Source organism: Rhinopithecus bieti, unplaced genomic scaffold, assembly GCF_001698545.2.
Source record: "Rhinopithecus bieti isolate Rb0 unplaced genomic scaffold, ASM169854v2 scaffold_13710, whole genome shotgun sequence".
In the NCBI taxonomy this organism is placed as follows: domain Eukaryota; kingdom Metazoa; phylum Chordata; class Mammalia; order Primates; family Cercopithecidae; genus Rhinopithecus; species Rhinopithecus bieti.
In genome coordinates, this window is record NW_016807962.1 from 1880397 (window position 1) to 1903157 (window position 22761).

Genomic DNA, 22761 nt, shown 5'->3' on the forward strand with positions numbered 1-22761 from the left:
TCTCGGCTCACTGCAAGCTCCGCCTCCCGGGTTCACGCCATTCTTCTGCCTCAGCCTCCCGAGTAGCTGGGACTACAGGTGCCCGCCACCATGCCCAGCTAATTTTTTTTTGTATTTTAGTAGAGACGGGGTTTCACCATGTTAGCCAGGATAGTCTCGATCTCCTGACCTCATGATCCGCCTATCTCGGCCTCCCAAAGTGCTGGGATTACAGGCGTGAGCCACCGTACCCGGCCGACGCTCTACATATTGATGGGAATATTTCAGTAGCTCCTAACTGGTCCACGCATGTTGCCTGGATGTTCTATGCTCCTTCACAAAGCTGTCTTTGCTAGGTTACTAACTAGAAAACCCTTCCTGCCTACCAGCTAGTCAACAAACTCCTACTTCCCCATCAAAACCCAGCTAATATGTCCCTTCTGTTTTCTTTTTAACAACACCATTTATAGATCCTCCAACTAGAGCCTTTTTAATAACACTGGTAATGTTATCATTTGTTGAGCTCCCATTAACCGTTAGGCAATTTTAAGTATTGACATACTTGTTCCTTTTAATGTTCATGGTAATTATGCAATACAAGTATAACTATTTACATTTCTTCCAGATGAGGAAACAACCTCAAGATGTTAGGAAATTTGCCCAAAGTCTCACAACTAGGACATGAAGAAACAGATCTTTCCAACCCCAAAGTTCATACTTTCCCCCTTACACCACATCCCCTTTCCCTTGCACCGTTCACTTTGAATTGCAAATACTGCTTGTCACTTGTCACCATCTTCACCATTGCCCCGCAAGCCCTAGCAGGCAGGTGGTGGCTCTGATTTCAGGACTGCCACCCCATTGTCCAGTACAAGGCCTGCTCTCATGTGGCGATCCTAAAAGTTCCATAGCAGTGAATTGTTTCATTTGCAGGAACACAGCTTGGAAAATAAAAGCAATGTGTTTGTCCTTTCCCTGCAGATGGGATAGGCCCACTGTCTCCCCCGTGGAGGTGATAAGGGGGCAGGTCTTGCCTCCTTGAGGACTTGCAGATGTTTCCTGAGGCCCTGAGAGCATTTCTGCTTCTGAGCTGCCTTGGCTGCCACTGCCAGTTAATGTGAGCTGCTGGGAAAGCCAGCTTCATGGCTCTGCTGCATGTGGATGCCAACCACTGACTCCAGCCAGCTCTCCGGGAAATTGCCCCGAAATATTAAGGCTAGTGGAGGCCCACCAAGAATGGAGGGAGGCCCACCAAGAATGGAGGCTGCATCACCAGCTTGCTGGATTCTCACTGAAGCCCAGCAGCATTTTCACTGCAGAAACTAAGCTTGTTAAGACCTCAAGCTTGGCAGTCAGCTCTAGCTTTGAAAATCTCCTCTACCACTTACTGAATCTGTGGTCTCTGGGCAAGTTTCTCAACCTTTCTTAGCCTCAATTCCTTTATCCATAACAGGAAGTAATTGCCTCCTTTTCTAGGCTGTTGATGAAAAGAGATAATGCACATAAAACCCTTCTCATTGAGCCTAGCACAGTGCCTGCATACAACAACCCCACCACAAATGATTATAACAATGATGATAATTGTTATTGCAACTGTCCTTGGCAAATTTTTTCTTGTTTGCAGTTAAGAATCCTGATATGGCTAATATTAGTTGGGGGAACAGAATAGTTTCTTTGGAAGGACAGGTTGTTTCAGCTAGATGAGTAGTTTTCCCCAGTCCAGGACCAGTCCTGCCTGAGAAAGTGATCTCCCACCTTTGGGTGTGAATATATGCTGTTCTAGATCCCAATTCCTGGGAAGGCAGAGGCCTGGTCAAAACAAGACCCGTACTTTCCTGAATGCCAGGAAGCAATTACTTCTGCATCCCTACCACCTAACTCTAGACGGAGCAATTAACAATTATTAAACTAATTTATTATTTTTTGAAGAAAGTGAATAATAATTTTATAGTGAACAATATTTAAAAGTTAGAAAGTATTTTCTTAGGGTTTATGATACTTACATTACTTAAGCACACAAATACCCACAAAAAAGAACATGGGCTTTATTGAAATTTTATGCGATTATTTCTTGAACTCTTCCAGTTTTCATCAACAGGGCTCCAGGGAGAAACTGATTGACTTGTGCAGTTTGGGTTTCCAGTATTTTCCCTGGACATTCTTTCATATATACTTTTCTATATTTTGATGGATTTTATTTTGTCGTTTTAAAGTTTGTCATAATATTCTTTCAAATGGGGCCAAAGTTTGCTCATCCACCTGTCATTTGGGGCCTGGGTAGGCCCCACTTTATGTAATCATGCATAATACTAGCAACCTTTATTTTTAAAAAGATTTATTTATTTACTTATTTTTTGAGACAGTCTCACTCTGTTGCCCAGGCTGGGGTGCAATGGCATCATCTTGGCTCACTGCAACCTCCACCTTCTGGGTTCAAGCAATTCTCCTGCCTCAGCCTCCGGAGTAGGTGGGATTACAGGCGTCCACCACCACGCATGGCTAAATTTTGTATTTTTAGTAGAGACGGGGTTTTGCCATGTTGGCCAGGTTGGTCTCAAACTGCTGACCTCAGGAGATCCACCCGCCTCGGCCTCCCAAAGTGCAGGAATTACAGGCATGAGCCACCACTCCTGGCCTAAAACAAGATTTTAAAACAATATTGGAAATACTTCTTTAGGATGAATCACTTAGATGTGGACTCAGGAGCCAAAGGATAGGAATAGATTTTTCTGCTTTTGTTACTAAAGGTTGGATTATCTTGAAGATAGAGAAAACCAGCTCACAGAGATCCTCCATGCACTCACTTCTGGTCTGAAATAGGAAAAAATACAGAAGCAATGCCAAGGAGATGACAAGACAATCTTCGCAGAGCCAGGCAGCATTTGCTGGAAGGGGCTGGACTTTTCTTCTCCATGGGAACGTTCTCAGCTGATATCCCAGTCCTCTGACTGTCAGTTTATTCAGGACTACTCCGCCCCCACCTCAACTGCCTTTGCAGGAATTGTACAGTGGCAGTTGACACAGAGCCGGACGCGCTCTAGAACCTCCCATGAATTCTGGAGAGTCAAATGCCTGTGGTGGGCAGGAATAATGTTCTGCCTGAACAAGGTGACATGACCTGGGAGGAGAACCACACTGACCAGGCAGGGCCCCGCTGTCAACCTGCTGATGCAACAGGTACCCCCTCCCCACCTGGATGGTAGATTTCTTAATTTACACAACTATAGATGCATTTATTTGGCTTAGGACTTTGATTCCTTTTTTTTTTTTTTTTTAATATACAGTCTCACTCTGTCACCCAGGCTGGAGTGCAGTGGCACCATCTTGGCTCACTGCAACCTCCGCCTCCTGGGTTCAAGCAATTCTAATGCCTCGGCCTCCCAAGTAGCTGAGACTACAGGTGCGCACCACCATGCCCAACTAATTTTTGTATTTTTAGTAGAGACAGGGTTTTACCATATTGGCTAGGTTGGTCTTGACCTCCTGACCTCAAGTGATCTACTGGCTTCGACCTCCCAAAGTGTTGGGATTATAGGTGTGAGCTACCACACCTGGCCAGGACTTTGATAAAATATAGGACTCCTGGGAGAGGGTACAGTGCCATTTTTATCCCAGAGTGAACTATTTTATCAAAGCTGACTCTAAGAACAGGCCTGGTTGGGGAAGGAGGTGAAGAGGCCCCATGAAGATCCTGAAAGCAAGGCAGGGCATCGTGGCTCACACCTGTAATCCCAGCACTTTGGGTGGCCAAGGCAGGCAGATCACTTGAGGTCAGGATTTCAAGACCAGCCTGCCCAACATGGTGAAACCCCATCTCTACTAAAAATACAAAAATTAGTCGGGTGTGGTGACACAAGACTGTAGTCCCAGCTACTCAAGAGGCTGAGGCAGGAGGATCACTTGAACTCGGGAGGTGAAGGTTGCAGTGAGCTGAGATCACGCCGCTGCACTCCAGCCTGGGACACAGTGAGAGATTTTATTAAAAAAAAGGAGAGAGAGAGAGGAAGGAAGGGAGGGAGGGAGGGAGGGAAGGAAGGAGGGAAGGAAGGAAGGAAGGAAGGAAGGAAGGAAGGAAGGAAGGAAGGAAGGATCCTGAAAGCAAGAAAAGGAGCCCCGTGAAGGAGGCGAAGCTCATGGTCTAGCCTTCTATAGTTCACAAAAACTCTTAAAACCCAGGCTTCCTTCTCTAGTTACCTGTGCCCCAGGGGGCTCCCTGAGAAGAGCAATGTGCTTTGGGGGAGCAGCAGACAAGCTCCCCCACCTCCGAGGTCATTCAGCCTAGAAAGAAACCTGGGATGGGCGTTTCCTGTTGGATTGGAGAACTGACTGAGCTGCAGTTGCAGTGGATTTGCCCCAGTGGACACCTGGCCTTCACAGTTAGCACCACGACGATGCTGTGATTTCTGCTTTGCTGTGGTTCTGGTTCTCTGGAAGCAGAATCATCACCATGATTTAACCTTTAGCCCAGCTCAGCGCACTAGACTGTGGCTCAGACCAAAACTTCCTTTCAGATTCTATCTCTATCATTTGCTATATTCTACCTATTCTGGGTTTTCTCCTCCTCAAACACACACAAAGCTTGTGTCTGTCTATGAGACTCTGCATTTACCATTCTCTCTCCCCGGTCTTCCCAAACCTGCCTCCTCATTCTCATTCAGGCCTCAGCTCAATGTGCACCTTCTCCCAGAGTGCTTCCTTGACCATGCTTGTGAAGGTGACATGCCACCCTGGAGTCATTTCCTATCCCATTATTAGTCTGTATCTTCTTCTTAGCACTGTCATTTTCTGAAATTATCTGATTTATTTATGTACCCATATGCTGTCTGGCTCCCTAACCAGAACATAAACTCCATGAGAACAGCGACAGGACCTTTCTGTTCTCTGCTAAGAGCTGAGAACAGTGCTGGCACATACAGGGGATCCATCCAAAGACCGCAGGCAGAGCCGTCCTTGCTTTTCCTCATTCGGCTTTATAGTTTTCCTCCTAAGTGGTATACAGATATTGGCTTGGCAGTGAATAGAGCCAGGCAGCCAACCCTGCATGCAGACCAGGGTTCCCGCTTAACTTAGCAGCTTCACAAGGGGTGAGGCCTGGGCTCCAGGGATCTGAATTGGACCCAGTGGACAGAAGTTCGCAGAGATGGACTTTAGTGTAATAGCAAAAGTACTTGAGAACAGAGCTGACAGGAGACAGAATGGGGACGCCGCTGCTAAACTGCACCAGCTCCACGCCCATCCATCCTGCCATGGTCCACTCACAAACCTCTGCTGCTGTGCAGCCTGCCCACCCACCTGCAAGCTCACGGAGCTCATCGGTCACTGGAACTGCTTCCCAGCACAGAGGGTGGGGATTCGGCATCACTGGGGGAACTAAATTGGATGGTCTCTGTGGGCCATTTCATCTCCCATTTCAGGGGCTTGGCTGAGAGCAGTTTATTTCTAATCCTGAGGACTACAGGGCCTCCAGGGAGGAGAGGGTGACAGACTGAGTTAAGCTGTTAATAGTGCTCTAAGGTTAAAGCTCAATGACCCACAGTGCCACTGCACTGATTAGTGACCACATCTGCCCACCTGCTGTTTGCTTAGCAGGGCAAGCTGCTCATCTGAATCAGGAATGCAGCACCAAGAAGAAATATGCGTTCCAGGCCTGGTTCTGCTGCCAAGTTATCATGTGAGCTTGAATAAGTCCTTTCCTGCTCTGAGCCTTGGTGTGTCTTTCTGGAAGAATGTTTGGATTAGACCTAGATGGGGTTTTTTTTTTTTTCTTAGATGGCGTTTTGCTCTTGTTTCCCAGGCTGGAGTGCAATGGCGTGATCTTGGCTCACCGCAACCTCCGCCTCCCGGGTTCAAGCGATTCTCCTGCCTCAGCCTCCCAACTAGCTGGGATTACAGAAATGCGCCACCATGCCCAGCTAATTTTGTATTTTTAGTACAGATGGGGTTTCTCCATGTTGCTCAGGCTGGTCTCGAACTGCTGACCTCAGGTGATCCGCCCGCCTCGGCCTCCCAAAGTGCTGGGATTACAGGCATGAGCCACCGTGCACAGCCTGACCTAGGTGCTTTTTAAGGCCATCTCTTCTAACTCTAACATTCTAGGATTCTACTAGTGAACGTCACACATGAAAAAAGTTCCATCCGTGGCAAGAGCTCGTGCCCAGGCTTCAATTCTTCAGCAGATCCTCTTTCTTAGCTGACAGCCTGGAAGGGAACCAAGACCCCTGACCTCTGTCATTGGCAGCTCAAGTCTTCTTAGAGAATCTATGTCTATTCACAGCTCTGGCTAGGCAGCTGAGAAAAGTACATGCTCTGTCAGTGGACAGATCCTGAGCTGTCCATCATGAGGGAGATGAGCTAAGTCTAGAAGCCACCTGGGGGCTGTCCCACCAGCGCCCCCAACAGGTCTACTCATCCAAAGGGCAGGAAAGGGACTTTGTGCCTCTGCCTTTGATGGTGTAAGGACTCCTTGGGCAACATTTATGGCCAAGACCTCCCTGCAAGTGGCAGCCTTAAGGAAGCCTCCCTGTGTTCCTAAACCTGGAGCAGGAAGGGAGTGTAATGACAAGAAGCCCTTTCATGAGGCCCATGACTATTTCATGATGTGATGGTTCCACTGAGCTTTCCTGAAACTCAACTCATCTTTGGCACAGCCATGTAGGAAGATCAGGGAAGCCTGACACTGCATTCTGGGGCCATTCTCTGTCCTGAGTCAGCAATTTTGTTTTCATTCTGTAGGGTTCTTGTAGGAATGAAATACTCAGAAAGCCCACCAGTTGAGTAAACATTTCTCAAGCATCTTCTCTGAGCTAACCCCAACTTGGGAACTGGGGATTAAAAATGAATTTATTAACTTTTTAATGTTCTGTGCAACATATATACCTACACAGACACAGGGCATAGATTCTGTATTCATAGAGGAATAGGCTTTTCACAAAACATAAATCTTTTAGATCACTGCTAAATGGACTGATACATTGGCTTTAAGGGAATATACTTCTCATGTTTGAAAAAATTATTTAAAAGGAACCAAGAACCCTGACCTCTGTCATCAGCAGCTCAAGTCTTCTCAGAGAGTCTCTGTTTATTCACAGCTCGGGACATAGACCCTGCTCTCAAGCAGTTTGGATAAAATCCTTTCACCCCTTTGAGCTTCAGTTCTGCAAAATGGGAGTGATGATCCCATCCAGGGCTGCCAGATTTAATGGATCAAATCACAAGATGCCTAGTTAAATATGAATTTTAAATTTAACTGGGCATCTTGCATTTTATCTGATAATCCTAGCCCTGCCCAAACTAGCACTTTTTATAAGGTACAGAAGGAATAATACGTGAATTAATAATGTACAACAGTGCTTTACAGTTTATGGAGTTCTGTGTCAGCGAGAAGGGTTTGGATTGAATGACTTGATGTAAGGGGATCTCTTGCAGGTGTATGATTCTATTCGCATGATGAAGATCCTGAGACATGAGGAGAAAGACTCAATGCTGCATCCCTCAAGAACACTTTTAATTCCAGGACAGTGAATACAAAACCCTCAATGGCAAAAGATGGAGCCTGGAGCAGCGCATGTGAGAAAGCCCTGGGGGTTTTGGCTCACAGAAAAATCAAAACAGGACCCCTTAGGATGTAAACTGCATCTGCGTTTTCTGGCCACATCCTCAAAAGGATGGTGTCCAGAATGCTGTCATTACTCAGACTCCCACTGGAGCATTAAAAGGAACAGGAATGGGCCTGGTTCAAGGAGCTTGAAACCAGCAAGTGTCCTGGCAGGGACAGGAGTGATGAGCAGCGTTTGAACTGGAGATCTGTGGACTCAGGGGACATAAGCAATAGGCCTCCCATCCAGCATGGGTCCTGCTTTCTGGAAGGTGCCACTCCCATCAGAGGTTGCCACCAAGCCTTTGTTTTGGTAAAGGGCCCCAAGCTGACATTCCTTTTTGGTCACCGTCCAGCTTGGAGAAGCGGAACACCAACAGTAGCAGCAATTGTTCAAAATGTGAAAGCTGAAAAAGGCCCTAGAATCCCCACTCTTGGCCAAGTGCAGTGGCTCACACCTGTAATCCCAGCACGTTGGGAGGCCAAGGCAGTCAGATCACTTGAGGTCAGGAGTTCAAGACCAGCCTGGCCAACATGGCAAAACCCCATCTCTACTAAAAACAATACAAAAATCAGCTGGTCATGGTGGCATGGGCCTGAGTCCCAGCTACTCAGGAGGCTGAGGCAGGAGATTTGCTTGTACCCGGAAGGCAGAGGTTACAGTGGGCCGAGATCGTACCACCACACTCCAGCCTGGGTGACAGAGTGAGACTCCATCTAGAAAAAAAAAAATCCCCACTCTTTCCTCCTTCTATCTTAGAGATGGGGAAACTAAAGACAGGCTGGGGAGGTAACCCACCCAAGACCACATAATAAGTTAGGTGCAGAGCTGGGACTGGAGCCTATATCTGCTGCTTCCCAACTCAGGGTCAGATTCACATCAGCCCAGCCTTTCCCGGGATTCCCTCTGTCTGGGCAGGCCCTCCAAGCAGCCACTTTTTTCCAAGGCCAATAATCCAGAGATACTACTGGGAAGCCTTCATTTTTCACAGGGAGGAAAGGCAGTTATTTATTATATTAGTAGTGATGACGATCTGCTTGGGGACAGTACTTTATAGTTTGCAAAATACCTTCATGTCATTTATCTGACCTCCCATCAGTTCCTACCTTCCTACATCCTATGCGTCCTTCACTTGTTCTCAGCCCCTAAATGTGCAGTGACGTCCCACAGTGAGGCAGTTTCTTGTGGTGTTTGGAGCATAGCTTCCAGCGCCAAAATGCACGTGATTAAAGCCGGGCTCTGTCATTATGAGTTGCGTGATCTGGGGCAAGTTATGTAATGGAAGTTAACTATGCCTCAGCTTCTTCATCTGTAAAGTGGGGATGATAGCAATAGGATCTATTTTATAGGATTCTTATGTGAGGATTAAATGATTCATTTATGCTTACAACAGGACCTAGCACATTGTTAGGGCTTAACAACAAGTAGTAGCAGCTGCTGCTACTACTACTACTATTGTTATTATTTCAGAGCTCTGTTCTATAACCCCAAAGCCCTTCTGCTATTCCTGTTGCTCCTTCAAGGCTTAGCTCAAACTTCCCTCCCCGAGGAAGACTTTTCTTTGATTCTGCCCCCTCAGCAGAGTTTAATGTTCTCTAATACTTACTGCGCTTACTTAAATGCATTATGTTTGCCTATTTTCTGGTCCATTTTCCTGACAAAACTGTGATCTTCATCTCCATCTTTATCTCCAACACCATGCCTAGAGACAGGCAGATATATGTGCTTAATTGATGTTTGTTGAATGAATGAGTGAGTAAGTGATCCTGTGGATTCCAAAATCTAGGAGTAACTTTTTATTTCTGTCTTTCCTTCACCCTACACCCAATCCAACAGCAAGTCTTGACAATTCCACTTCTAAAACAGATTCCGAATCTGCCTCTAAGCCAGTCCAGGCCACCATCTTCTCAAGCCTGGACAACTCAGCCTTCTGACTGCCGTCTGTGCTTCTGTCCCTGCTGCTGTATAATCTGCCCTCATCTCCCCGCTTAAAACACTCCCTGACTTCTCTTTGCTCCTAGAATGAAGCCCAGTCTTCTTTCCTGGCTACAGAGTCCTGCACTCTAGCTTGTACCACTCTCTCCTTCACTTAATATGCTTCACCCGTTCTGGTTTCCTTTCTGTTCCTTTCCAGATTCAAAGTCTTGCACTTGCTGTTCCTTCCAGTTTTGACAGAGTTGTCTCCTTTTGCTTTCAGGTTGAATGTCACATCTCAGCAAGGCTTTCCTTGATCACTCTAAGGGGATGTTATTCTGTGTCACAGCACCATTTTTATCTCCCTCGTAGCACTTGCTTAACCTGTAAATATCTTGATTATTTACCCATTTATTTGTTAATTGGTTATCTTACTATATTGTATGCACCTTTTTTTGTTGTCTTGTTCACTAGGGTATCTCTGTATCAGTGTTTAATACATTTCTGCTGAATGAATGAATGAATGAATGAATGAATGAATGAATCCTCCTAGCAACACAATAGGTAGACCAGGTATTGTATACTTATTTTACAGATGACAAAACTGAAGCTTAAAAAGGTTGATTCTTGTTCTAAATAACATAGGCTGGAAGTAGACCAGCCAGGCCTGCTAGATCATGGACCTTTTTCCCCACTAGCCCATTTTACCTTGAAGGGAGATAGATGGAGGGCTGGGAACCCATCTTAGCTGATTCATAGACAGTTCCCCAACATGGGACCGGATGGCAGAGATAACCAGTTCCTGCCTCTTAAAGAGGTTGTGCTGCCAGTATGTGACAGTTCCAAATTCCAGACTGCACTTGAGGCATTGCACACACCCAATAAACACTCCATAATCATAAGAAAAGTTTGGTGGCTGTTTGAGAAAGGAAATCAGACCCATGGGCCTGAGAGGAGGACTGATCTACCAGGACCCTCTGCAGAGGCTGTTCTAATTTGGGCCTGAAGAAATGGGAAAGATGTTTCTAATTCCTTTACACGAATGTGACCTAATTTGGAAGATTTTGTAATTCCTAACGTCCCAACTGCTGCCTGAGAGCAGATCCTCATTATTGCTATCATTTTATTATTATTTGAGATGGAGTCCCGCGCTGTTGTCCAGGCTGGAGTGCAATGGCACAATCTCGGCTCACTGCAACCTCCGCCTCCCGGGTTCAAGAGATTCTTCTGTCCCAGCCTCCCGAGTAGCTGGGATTACAGGCGCCTGCCATCATGCCTGGTTAATTTTTGTATTTTTGTAGAGACGGGGTTTCACCATGTTGGCCAGTCTGGTCTTGAACTCCTGACCTCAGGTGATCCTCCCGCCTTGGTATTGTCATTATTTAAAATCTTGCCTTGGCCATTGTTAAAAAGCTGGCAGTGGAGTGCCATTTCTGTGATTCTAGGAGGGAAGTTCCTGGAGAGGGAGCTTGGGGACATAAAGAGAGCCTTGGGCCAGAGTCAGAAGGTGGGAAGGTCCATCAGTGTCCAGCCAGTAGACTCTAGGCCTCTCACTGGCCCTGAGCTGCCTCCTTTGTATGGACTGATTTGAGTCTGATGATGAATATGACCCTGGCTCTTGACAGTGTGGGATCTTATCAAGATGCTTTACTTCTGCAGTTCTTGGTTAATTATCTGTACAAGGACATGTTTGAAAGGACTGATGCCAAGTCCCCTTCCGGCTGTGATAGTTGCCATTTTTGTGGTCTTTTCAGGGAAACAGTTGCTCTTCCAGAAGTGGATTTCCTTATTATCCAGCCCCCAGAAGCCAGCAAGAAATCAACACAGCTACCTCAAATAGTTCAACAAAGGGCATCATAGTCCTAAAAGCCTAAGGATTTCTGAGAAGGAGTCAAGTGCTCATTCCTCCAAGTACTCTCTCAGTCCTAGAAGCTACCCTCTGACAGGCACACGCTCCAGCAAAGGAGGCTCTTCAAGAGGGCCGAGGCCATGGAAGTCAGAGAGTATGACTCTTCTGAAAAATCTAGAAGTTCTGGGCATTGAACCCAAGGACATTGTACCCTCCTGACCTTGACCATCTATGTGAGAAGGCAAGGTATAGGAAAATCAGACATGTACCAAGGTCTTCTGAGTGTTCATTTCGGGGCAGACTTTGGCTCAAAGCTTTATATTCATTTGACTTTGAGGCCTATGAGATAAATATTATGATCCCCGTTTTACAGAGGAGGAAATTGAGACACAGAGCTAAAGTAACTTGTCCAAGATTATACAGCTAGAAACACCAGATTTGAACCTGGCATTCTTTACTGCTAAACTACTGTCTCCTCTAATAATACAGCAATAAAAAAACCCTCAAAGCTGAGGAACAACAGTAGGCAGTTGTGGAAATCTGGACCTGAGGTCTAAAGAAATGACTACAAATTCTATGCTTTCATTTGTAAGCATGGTGATCTGGGACAAGTCATTTGACTACTTTGAGTGACAACATACTAGCTTTTAAAGTGAGGGTAATCACTCTTTCTACTTCATAGATAAGGCTAAAAAGATTAAAAGGGGAATGCACAGTGGTTCAAGCCTGAAATCCCAACACTTTGGGAGGCTGAGGGGAAGACTGCTTGAGACCAGGAGTTGAAGACCAGCCTGGGCAAGATAGCAAGACCTCACCTCTACAAAAAATTTTTAAAAGGTAATGTGCACCTGTAGTCCCAGCTACTCGGGAGGCTGAGGCAGGAGGATCACTTGAGCCTAGGAGTTTGAGGCTGCAGTGAGCTATGATTATATCACTGCATTCTAGCCTGGGTGACAGAGCAAGCCCCTGTTTTTGTTTTGTTTTGTTTTTGCTTTTTAATTAAAAGGCACAATGTACGTGAAGTGTTTAGAATTGATTCCTGGCACATAATAAGTATTCAGTAAATGTTAAGTCTCCGTCATCGTTGTTATTGTTGTTGTTGTTACTATCAACATCTTTCCTCCAGAGTTGTTGCCAAGTTCAAATGAGATGATGGCTGGGAAAGCTCTGTGCTGTGCACCTGTCAGTAATCCCCTTCATTACAATGATAGCAACCTAAGGGATAGAGTTATTTGTGAAGCTCCAACCCTATTCCTCCCCCAAATGGTTCAAATTCTTTGTATTGCAGCCAACACTGATGACGAGTGAGGGTTTGACTTGGTGCCCACTGTGAATGACGTCCTTCAATAGATCTCCAAGAACTGTAGCAAATGCTTTTCTGGGCTTATTTTAGCATCAGAGGACCTTTGAAGCAAGATTTCAACATTTAGCTTCATTGTTTGGGGATGGTGCCTTGCATTTAGTGTGGGTTTACAACTTGAGCCTTTCTTCCTCTCATCATCTTGAGATACCATGAGGGCAGGTCAGGGATGTGGTTGGCAGAGACATATCTCCAGATTCAAATTAATTCTATTGTTGATTGTTATTGATTTTTGAGAGTAATAAGTGCTCACTATAAAAAAATTGGAAAATGCAGAAAACTATGAAGGAGAAAAAAGTTAAATATCCATAATGCAGTCACTCAGAAGAAAAGAATGTTAACATTTTGGTGTATTTCCTTTTGGTATTTTATTCTCTGCACATATTATCATTTACATAATTGGGGGTCATGGCATAAATAGTTATATTAACGATTTTTTCCACAATTTTATATCGTAAGAATTTCCTTCATAAGTATCTTTTTTTTTTTTTTTTTTTTTTGAGACAGGGTTTCACTCTGCCACCCAGGCCGGAGTGAGTGCAGTGGCACCATCTCCACTCACTGCAACCTCCACCTCTGGGGTTTAAGTGATCCTCCCAGTTCAGCCTCTAGAATAGCTAAACTACAGGTGCAACCAGCATGCCAGGCGAATTTTTCTGTATTTTGGTAGAGATGGGGTTTCACCATTTTGCCCGGGCTGGTCTCGAACTCCTGAGCTCAAGCAATCTGCCCACCTGGGCCTCCCAAAGCATTGGGATTACAGGCATGAGCCACTGTGCCTGAGTATCATCTTTTTTTTTTTTTTTCAGGTACCAAGATTTTTATTTACCCACCTTCCTGCTTTCTTTTAACATTATAAACCAAATTATTATCTTTTTGACCCAGGGTTGTGATAGGAACCATCTTATTACAAGTAGTAGCAGATCTATGCCTGCTTTTATGTTTTTATGGCCCCTCTGTGCTGTCACTTCTCTGTGCTTTCTCAGTTATCCCTTTAAAGTCTATTCTGACCCCTGTAAAACAGGGACTAAAAGTACCAACCTCATTGTTATAAGGTTGTTATAAGAGAAGGCCCAGCCCTAAGCCAGGCTCTCAGGAAAAGTCAAACAACAGTTCCTCTTTGCCCTTCAATGTAGCTCCTTCTCATTTGCCATGGGCTGAGGAACCACTGAACCTGTAAACCAAGCACACGGATATAAGTCCACAGACCCGGAACCTTACCTGAATGGTAAGGTACACGGGCTTTATGACTCCACTACCAACTTCCAGACTAAGGAAGGACTGACTTAGTGAGCAGTTCCAAGACCATTCAACTCATGGTTCCCTGTGGATGCCTCCCTTGTACCTCTATCATGACCAGGGCTTGATGAGAGGCCTCTCAATTCCCCTTGCCACACTTGATATAGTGTGAGGGATGCTGCAGAAGCCAAAAACTGAGTGACCAGCCCCATCAATGGGAGACACTGACAAATCAATTGCAAAGTTGGTGCCATTTGCTCTTAGGGAGGAGAGATGGGGCCTGAGCAAGGACAGTAGCTGGAAGGTGAAGGGCAGGCCGGACTCTCAGCAGCAGTAGTGATCCAGCTTGAAGGGGCCATCATGAGATGTGCTCAGCTACTGGGCTTGCTTCTCAGTTAGCTTGGTCAATTTCACATTCAGCTGGCCCAGTGGGGGCTTCAGCCACTGCCTCATCCAGCTTCTTGGGCAGGAAGTGAACCCCAATGGGGTACTTGTCTGGGTGGGTCCACAGCTCAAGCTACACCATCACCTGGTTGATGAATGAGTTATACCCCACAAAGCTGGGGCACCCCATGGCACAACCCAGGTTGACCAGCCAACCCTCAGCCAGCAGGATGATGTGGCACCCATTCTTCAGCCAGTACCAGCCCACCTGGGGCTTGATGTTTACCTTCTCCACAACATTCTTGTTGAGCCACCTGACGTCGATCTCCACGTCAAAGTGTCCAGTGTTACACAAGATGGCATCATCCTTCATCTGCTCAAAGTGCCGGCCAAGGATGATATTGACACAGGCTGTGGTGATGACAAAGATGTTGCCCTCCTGACAGGCCTCGTCCATGGTGGTCACCTTATAGCCTTCCATGGCAGCCTGCAGTGCGCTGATGGGGTCAGTCTCGGTGATGATTACATGGGCCCCAAAACCCTGCAAGGCCTGGGCACAGCCCTTGCCCACATCGCCATAGCCTGCTACCACTGCTACCTTGCTGGCAATCATCACATCTTGGCCCACTTGATGCCATCTATGAGGGACTCCCGGGCAGCCATGGAGGCTGTCAGTTTTCCTCTTGGTGATGGAGTCATTAACGTTGATGGCAGGCTCCTTCAGGATTCCATTGGTCATCATCTTGTATAGGTTATGCACCCCGGTTTTGGTCTCCTCAGAGATGCCTCAGATGCCCGACATGAGCTGTGGGTACGTACTCGGTGTGGACAAGTCTGGTAAGGTCACCCCCATCATCCAGAATCATGTTGAGGGGCCCGTCCGTGAAGTACAGTGTCTGTTCAATGCACCATGGGTGCCCCTCATCTGTTTTGCCCTTCCAGATGAACACTGGCATGCCAGCCTTGGCAAAGATAGCCACTGCATGGTCCTGGGTGGAGAAGATGTTGCAGCTAGACCACTGCTCCTGAACACTCAGGGAAATGAGGGTCTCAATGAGGATGGCCATCTCCACAGTGACTTGCAGGCAGCCAGCAATGCAGGTGCCCTTCAGTAGCCTGGAGGCCAAGTACAGCTCCTGCATGCCCATCAGGCCCGGCATCTCCTTCTCCATAATGTCTAGGGCCTTGTGTCCCCAGGTGGTCAGGCCAATGTCAGCAACTGTGTAGGGCAGTTTGTCAGACATGCTGGCGGCACCTTTGATGGACAAGGGCAAAGGGGACTGGGCCTCAGTCTGGGGACAGGCACTGGGTGGGCAGTGCTGGGCAGGCAGCGCTGGGCAGGTACGTATCATTTTTTATAGATGTATAGTATTTCTACATAGAAACATCATAGAGCACAAAGTACTCAACTAATCCTTTGTTAACTGTTTAGATTTTTCTAATTTTTATAATTATTTAACACTGGTGAACATTTTGTACATATATATTTACATCTGATTATTTATTTCCCTTGGGTAGATTTTTTTTTTTTTCTTTTTGGGACAGGGGCTCCCTCTGTTGCCCAGGCTGGAGTACAGTGGCATGATCATGGCTCACTGCAGCCTCGACTTCCCAAGCTCAGGTGATCTCCCACCTCAGCCTCCCAGGTAGCTGGGACTACAGGTGCACACCACCATGCCCAGCTAATTTTTAGTTTTTTTTTTTTTTTTTGTAGTAAAGATGGGGTTTCACCATGTTGCCCAGGCTGGTCTTGAACTCCTCGGCTCAAGTGATCTGCCCACCTCAGCTTCCCAAAGTGTTGGGATCACAGGCATAATCCGCTGTGCCTGACCTTTGGATAGATTATTAAAAGCGGAAATAATGGGCCAGGTGCACTGGCTCACGCCTGTAATCCCAGCACTTTGGGAGCCTGAGGCAGGCGGATCACCTGAGGTTGGGAATTCGAGATCAGCCTGACCAACATGGAGAAACTCCGTCTCTACTAAAAATACAAAATTAGCTGGGCATGGTGGTGCATGCCTGTAATCCCAGCTACTTGAGAGGCTAAAGCAGGAGAATCGCTTGAACCCAGGAGGTGGAGACTGCGGTGAGCCAAGATCGCACCATTGCACTCCAGCCTGGGCAAAAAGAGCGAGAGTCCAACTCAAAAAAAAAAGTGGAAATGATGGGTCAAAGAGTATAAACACTTTTAAGGCTTCCTGGAAAGGTTGTTTCACTTTATATTTCTATCAACAGTGAGAAACCATAACAAGTATTACCAGTTTGTAAAAATTGTTGCCAAATCAATAGGTTAAAAAATGGCAACTCCTTATCTCAACTTGCAATTCTTTAATTACTCAAGTTGCATATGCAGTATTTCATATTTCTTAGTCATTTGTATTCCTTTCTGTGACTTGTCTGTTAGTGTCCTTTGCTGGGCCGACTTTGTGAACAGTGGCCCCATAATCCCACAGTTGTCTGCAGAAGATGCCAAACCTTGCATTTAGCCACATCTGATAGGAGGCCAGCCTCCAGCAGGATTAGAAATAGTCCATGTTAGCATTGCTGTTTCAATGAAACCAGAAAAGACAAAGGTGTCTGTGTTTTATTGGAGTCTGGGAGATGAAGTTATTTTGCTGAGCCATATCTATCATATTATTATGCTTTCTTTTATTTTCTCACTCCCAAAGCTTCTCTTTTCTAAAGCAGAAGGGTTAAATTTGGTGCATGTGTAGCCTTTCTTTTAGTATGTGTTCACTGACTTCCTACTATGTGCAACGCATAGCGGCCACATTAATGGACTGTAGTGATAGAGAAGAGCCTGGGCTTTTGAGTCACAAGGGCCTTGGGCAAGTAAGTCCCTTAAGCTCTTGGAGGCTCAGTTTCCTCTTCTTTGAAGTGCAGATGATAGCCTTGTCTTTGAGGAATAAATGTGTTATGAATGTAAAACTCATGGAACAGCATCTGCCACATCATAAGACTTCATAGACAATTTAAAAAAAATTTTTTTCAAGATGGAATCTTGCTGTGTTGCCCAGGCTTGAGTGCACAATCCCGGCTCACCGCAACCTCTGCTTCCCAGGTTCAAGCAATTCTCCTGCCTCAGCCTTCCGAGTAGCTGGGATTACAGGCGTTCACCACCACACCTGGCTAACTTTTTTGTATTTTTAGTAAAGACGGGGTTTCACCATGTTGGCCAGGCTAGTCTTCTTTTTTTTTTTTTTTTTTTTTTTTTGAGATGGAGTCTTGCTGTGTCGCCTAGGCTGGAGTGTAGTGGCATGATCTTGGCTCACTGCAAGCTCTGCCTCCCAGGTTCACGCCATTCTCCTACTTCAGCCTCCAGAGTAGCTGGGACTACAGGCGCCTGCCACCACACCCCGCTAATTTTCTCTATTTTTAGTAAAGATGGGAATTCACCATGTTAGCCAGGATGGTCTCAATCTCCTGACCTCCTGATCTGCTCGCCTTGGCCTCGCAGAGTGCTGGGATTACAGGCATGAGCCACTGTGCCCAGCCTGGCCAGGCTAGTCTTGAACTCCTGACCTTGTGATCCGCCCACCTTGGCCTCCCAAAGTGCTGTGATTACAGGCGTGAGCCACCGCGCCTGGCTCACAGACAATTCTTGAGCCATTTCTGCGTATTTGAACACTGTGCTAGGTGCTGACTATAAAGTGAGAAATCAGATGGGGCCCTTTACAGCATCTCCTTTGCCTAGGAGGAAAGTCAGGCTGCACATTGGCTCCAGCAAGGCCCTTTCTGACTCCTGCTGTTCTGTGGTCCTTCCCTAAGCCTTTGGCTCCAGGTCTCATGGGCCTTAGCTACAGTTCTGGGGCAACAGAAAAAGTGCCAGTTGATGTTCTATTACACAGAGTGTCACAGCTATAATTTTTTTCTTTTCTTCTTACAGTTATAAGTATTTTCCCTTTTTAGTTAAGGGTGTCAGTGGGAGCCAGCCAGCCTCAGTTTGATTTCTAGCTCTATTATTTACTAAGTGACCGTGGGCAAGTTGCTTAACCTGCGTCCTAGTTTCCTTATCTGTAAAATGCAGATAATAATAGACTATAGACTGAATGTTTGTGTCCCTCTAAAATTCATACGTTGAAATCCTAACACCCCATGTGAAAGTATTTGGAAGCCTTTGGGAGGTGATTAGGTTATGAGGGCAGAGCCATCATGAATGGAATTAGTGTCCTTTTAAAGGACACCCAGGGAACTCACTGAATCTGCTGGTGCCCTGATCTTGGACTTCCCAGGCACCAGAACTGAGAGAGATATATTTTTTGTTGTCTACAAGCCACAATCTACAGTACTTTGTTGCAGCAGCCCGAATGGACTAAGACACAATAGTACCTACTTCCTGGGGTTCTTAGGATTAAACAAAATAATTCATATGGAGCTCTTGGTGTAGTGTCTAGCACAGACTATGAGCTCAATTATTTACTATTAATATTTGCTATATTGTCCTCATAGCTACACGTACAATGACTTTATATGATTAAGTTTAACTGGTATAATAATACCTTTCTCTGATGGCAGATATGTAAGGTGTTTCCAATTTTTAAACACAAACATAATTCCTAAGAAAGTCATCTTGTAGTTTAGAGATTAAGGAAGATTTAAGATTAAGGAAATTTAAGAATTAAATGTTGAATGGACATTAATACATTTAAATTACTAATATCTTTCAAAAAATTCAATATTTTCCATACATATTACAGGCTAATTATCCCATCTTAAAAGCCCTGGCATGGATGATCCTCGCCTAAGGCAGCGAGCTGACCTGAATCACTAGACAAGGTCTTCTAGTCATTTGCTCTGTCTCTCTCCTGGCCAAGAAGCTGCATCAGCTTTTTCCCCCTTGCCAGAGAACCTCTGATACAGCAAAGCTCAGGGCCAACCCAGCACTTTTCAGATATCATTTGGAAATATCAGGTAGGGCAACTGTCAGGCCATGTCACCTGATGGGGAACTTATGGGACAGGGGTTTCTGCTGTGGTCCTTCAGCCAACAAGGCTCAAAGTTAGCAATGGTATAACAAAAATATGAACCTACACAGCTTGAGCACTGTCTGTGTGCTAGGCTCTGTAAAACCATTCTCCTCAATCCTTAGCTCAACAAATGAGAGACGATTTATTGGCCCCATTTAATAGATGAGAAAACTGGCCTGGGGCGGCAGCTCATGTCTGTAATCCCAGCACTTTGGGAGGTCTAGGCGGGAGGATCACCTGATCTCAGGGGTTCGAGACCAGCCTGGCCAACATGGTGAAACCTCATCTCTACTAAAAATACAGGAAATAACTGGGCCTAGTGGTGGGTGCCTGTAATCTCAGCTACTCGGGAGGCTGAGGCAGGAGAATGGATTTAACCTGGGAGGCGGAGGTTGCAGTGAGCCAAGATGGCGCCATTGCACTCCAGCCTGGGTGACAAGCGTGAAACTCTGTCTCAAAAAAAAAAAAAAAAAAAAAAAGAGAAAACTGAGGCTCAGAGAGGTGAAAGGTTTCCTCCAAGGTCACAGAGTTGGCAGTCACGAACCAAGTCTGTCTGACTCTAAAGACACTAGCTCCTCCCACAAGCACCACAAGACTTCAGTTAATTCAATTTAACCAGCATGGGTTAGCACTTACATGTGTTACCCCTGCTAGGTACTGAGAACAGGGAGAACAGCTGATGTAAGAGACAGACACATAAATAACAAGTTCTAGTATTAAGGCTGATGCATGCCTATGAGAAGTAATAAAGCCATGTGGGCAATTCGATTTATCCTGTTGTATATATTTCTGAAAGCCATCCTTAATCCTTTTAGGAAGAGGCAAGGATGAGGTAAATTGGTAGATCAGGGCTGTAATCAATGCATAAACAAGGGGTGGTGGGGAAATGAGAAGGGAGAGATTAATTCCCACTCAAATCCAGGAATGTCTTTTAGAGAATGTGGCATTTTGGTTGGGGTTTGAAGGGCCAGGGAGGATCAGCAAGGGAATACTTCCAAAGCAAAGTAAAAATAGAACCTTGGTTAGTGCTTGCTAAATATTGGTCCTGAAGACAGAACACTCACATTCTCCCTCATTCCCGCTGTCTTATATACACAGACCTATCAAGACACACCCATACATAACCACAAATGCAAAAACACAGAAAATACACAAAAACACACACCAGTACACATGCACAGATCATTAACACACAATGTATGAAAATAGATACACGCTCCCATACTCATAAACTCACGCAGATACATACAATACTCATACATACAAGACTCACAAACATGTTTATGCATTCATACACAGCCCCCCCCCCCCCCCCCCGCCACTGTTCATGCAGGAAAATAAATGCATGCTTTCATTAACATACACAGGTTCACACATAAATCTCATCCTGCCGGTCTGGTTGAAGACCAGTGACTAATGGGAAACCATACACAAAGCCAAACATCACGTAGGGGAGGCCGGGATTGGGTTAGCAGTGCGGCTTGGATTAAGCCCCATCAGATGACAAACCCGCCCTGCCTGGCTCCCCCTGGAAGCTGCTGAGCCGAAGCAGCAGCGCCTGACCTAGCTCGGATCCTGGGCGGATGATGCGAGGCTGCGTGTCCGAATTCCAGCTTGATCCAGGGTTTAATGTCATCCAGGGTCAAGCTCGGCTATTAGCCCCACCCCAATCCCTGCAATCAGCCGGAGGCTCTGGGGGCACTGAAGGGCTGTGGCCTGGGGCTGCTTTCTAATCCTAGGCTTGCCCTGGCGCAGAATGCTGAGAATAGTTAGCAATAATGAGGGTTACAACAGTGGGCCAGGGGCTGGGCTAAACCCTTTATGTCCATGACTTAATTCTCACAACAGCTCTGTGAGCGGGGTGAGGGGTGTCCTATCATCTCCATTTTAGTGGTGAAAAAACCGCGCTCAAGCGACAAAACCATTCAGCAAGAGACATCAAGTTGAGGTTCAACTCTGATCCTATTCTTTCCGGGGTTTAGAGAAGTGTGCTTGCGAGACTGTCTCCTCCACGCAGGAAGCCTGCACCTTCTGCCCTGAGGGGTCTCCACCGCCCGGTCCCGCCCCCTCGTAAAGCCTGGCACACCACCTGGCCTACAGCAGGTTTCTGGTGAGGGCGTGGGTTTCGGTTCAGAGAGGGCCTCAGCAAGGGCCTCAGTTTCCCCATCTCTGAAATGGGAATGGCGGCAGAGACCTCGCAAGGCTGCGACCAGGCTCTCTGGAGCAGCAGAGGGCATGCTAAGCTCTACATCATCGCTGCCGCCGCCCTCTCCCATCGCAGGGTTCCCGCGTGGTCCCCGCCCGAGCCGGGGTACTGCGCCGGCGCCCCATTGTTCAGGAGGGCGGAGACGCTCCCGAGTGCTGATCCACCCCCGGGTCGTGCAGATGAGTAGGCCCGGCGTTGGCCGCGCGGGGCGCATCCTTTGTCTGCTCCGCGGCGCCCGGTGCCCCAGGCCCGCGCCCCACTCCTTGGGCAGACAAAGCCGGGGCCGCCGCGAGCCCGGCGGGCTGTAGCTGGGCTCGCACCACCCTTCTCCCGCCTAACGGACCGCCCCCTCTCCTGGACGTCCTCTGATTGGTCCACGGGCCTACAAAGAGGCCGGGAAGCGGGAGGATCACGTGGGCGACCTTGGCCTCCCATTGGTTAGGCGCGGCTGCCAATCGAGGGGGGCGGGCGGTCCGTGCTTGGTCCGGTCGCTCCCTCCGCGCTGGGGCCCGCCCGCGGGGCCGGCCGCCTGTCAGAGGGAGGTGGCGATGGTGCGCCCGGTGGCGGCGGCGGCTGCGGATGCTTCTTTGGTCGGATTGCAGCGAGGAGAAGATGACTGACCAACCGACTGGCTGAATGAATGAATGGCGGAGCCGAGCGCGCCATGAGGAGCCTGCCGAGCCTGGGCGGCCTCGCCCTGTTGTGCTGCGCCGCCGCCGCCGCCGCCTCAGCCGCCTCGGCGGGGAATGTCACCGGTGGCGGCGGGGCCGCGGGGCAGGTGGACGCGTCGCCGGGCCCTGGGTTGCGGGGCGAGCCCAGCCACCCCTTCCCTAGGGCGACGGCTCCTACGGCCCAGGCCCCGAGGACCGGGCCCCTGCGCGCCACCGTCCACCGACCCCTGGCTGCGACTTCTCCAGCCCCGTCCCCGGAGACCACCCCTCCTCGGACGACAGCCAGACCCGCTTCCACCACCTTTCAGGCGCCGCTCGGCCCCTCGCCGACTACCCCTCCGGCGGCGGAACGCACTTCGACCACCTCTCAGACGCCGACCAGACCCGCGCCGACCACCCTTTCGACGATCACTGGCCCGGTGCCTACCACCCCTGTAGCGACCACCGTACCGGCGCCCACGACTCCCCGGACCCCGACCCCCGATCTCCCCAGCAGCAGCAGCAGCGTTCCCCCGACCCCACCTGCCACCGAGGCCCCCTCTTCGCCTTCTCCAGGTGAGTCCGGCGCTCCCTCTCGGGCAGGACCCGTCCTCACCC

General features: G+C 47.6%; 1 protein-coding gene and 1 pseudogene across 2 annotated transcripts in view; one reads left to right on the forward strand and one right to left on the reverse strand.

The window, feature by feature from the left end:
* Window positions 1-14192: 14192 nt before the first annotated feature.
* Window positions 14193-15603, reverse strand: LOC108537079 (adenosylhomocysteinase-like; annotated as a pseudogene).
* A 6379-nt stretch (window positions 15604-21982) lies between these two features.
* The window catches only part of MEGF9 (multiple EGF like domains 9), a 118357-nt gene continuing 117578 nt past the window's right edge, over window positions 21983-22761 (forward strand). For both annotated transcript variants that reach the window (XM_017884249.1, XM_017884250.1), the window contains exon 1: window positions 21983-22719. In XM_017884249.1, the coding sequence (XP_017739738.1) occupies window positions 22134-22719 (586 nt within the window). In that variant the 5' untranslated portion in view covers window positions 21983-22133. The remainder of the gene's footprint in view (window positions 22720-22761) is intronic.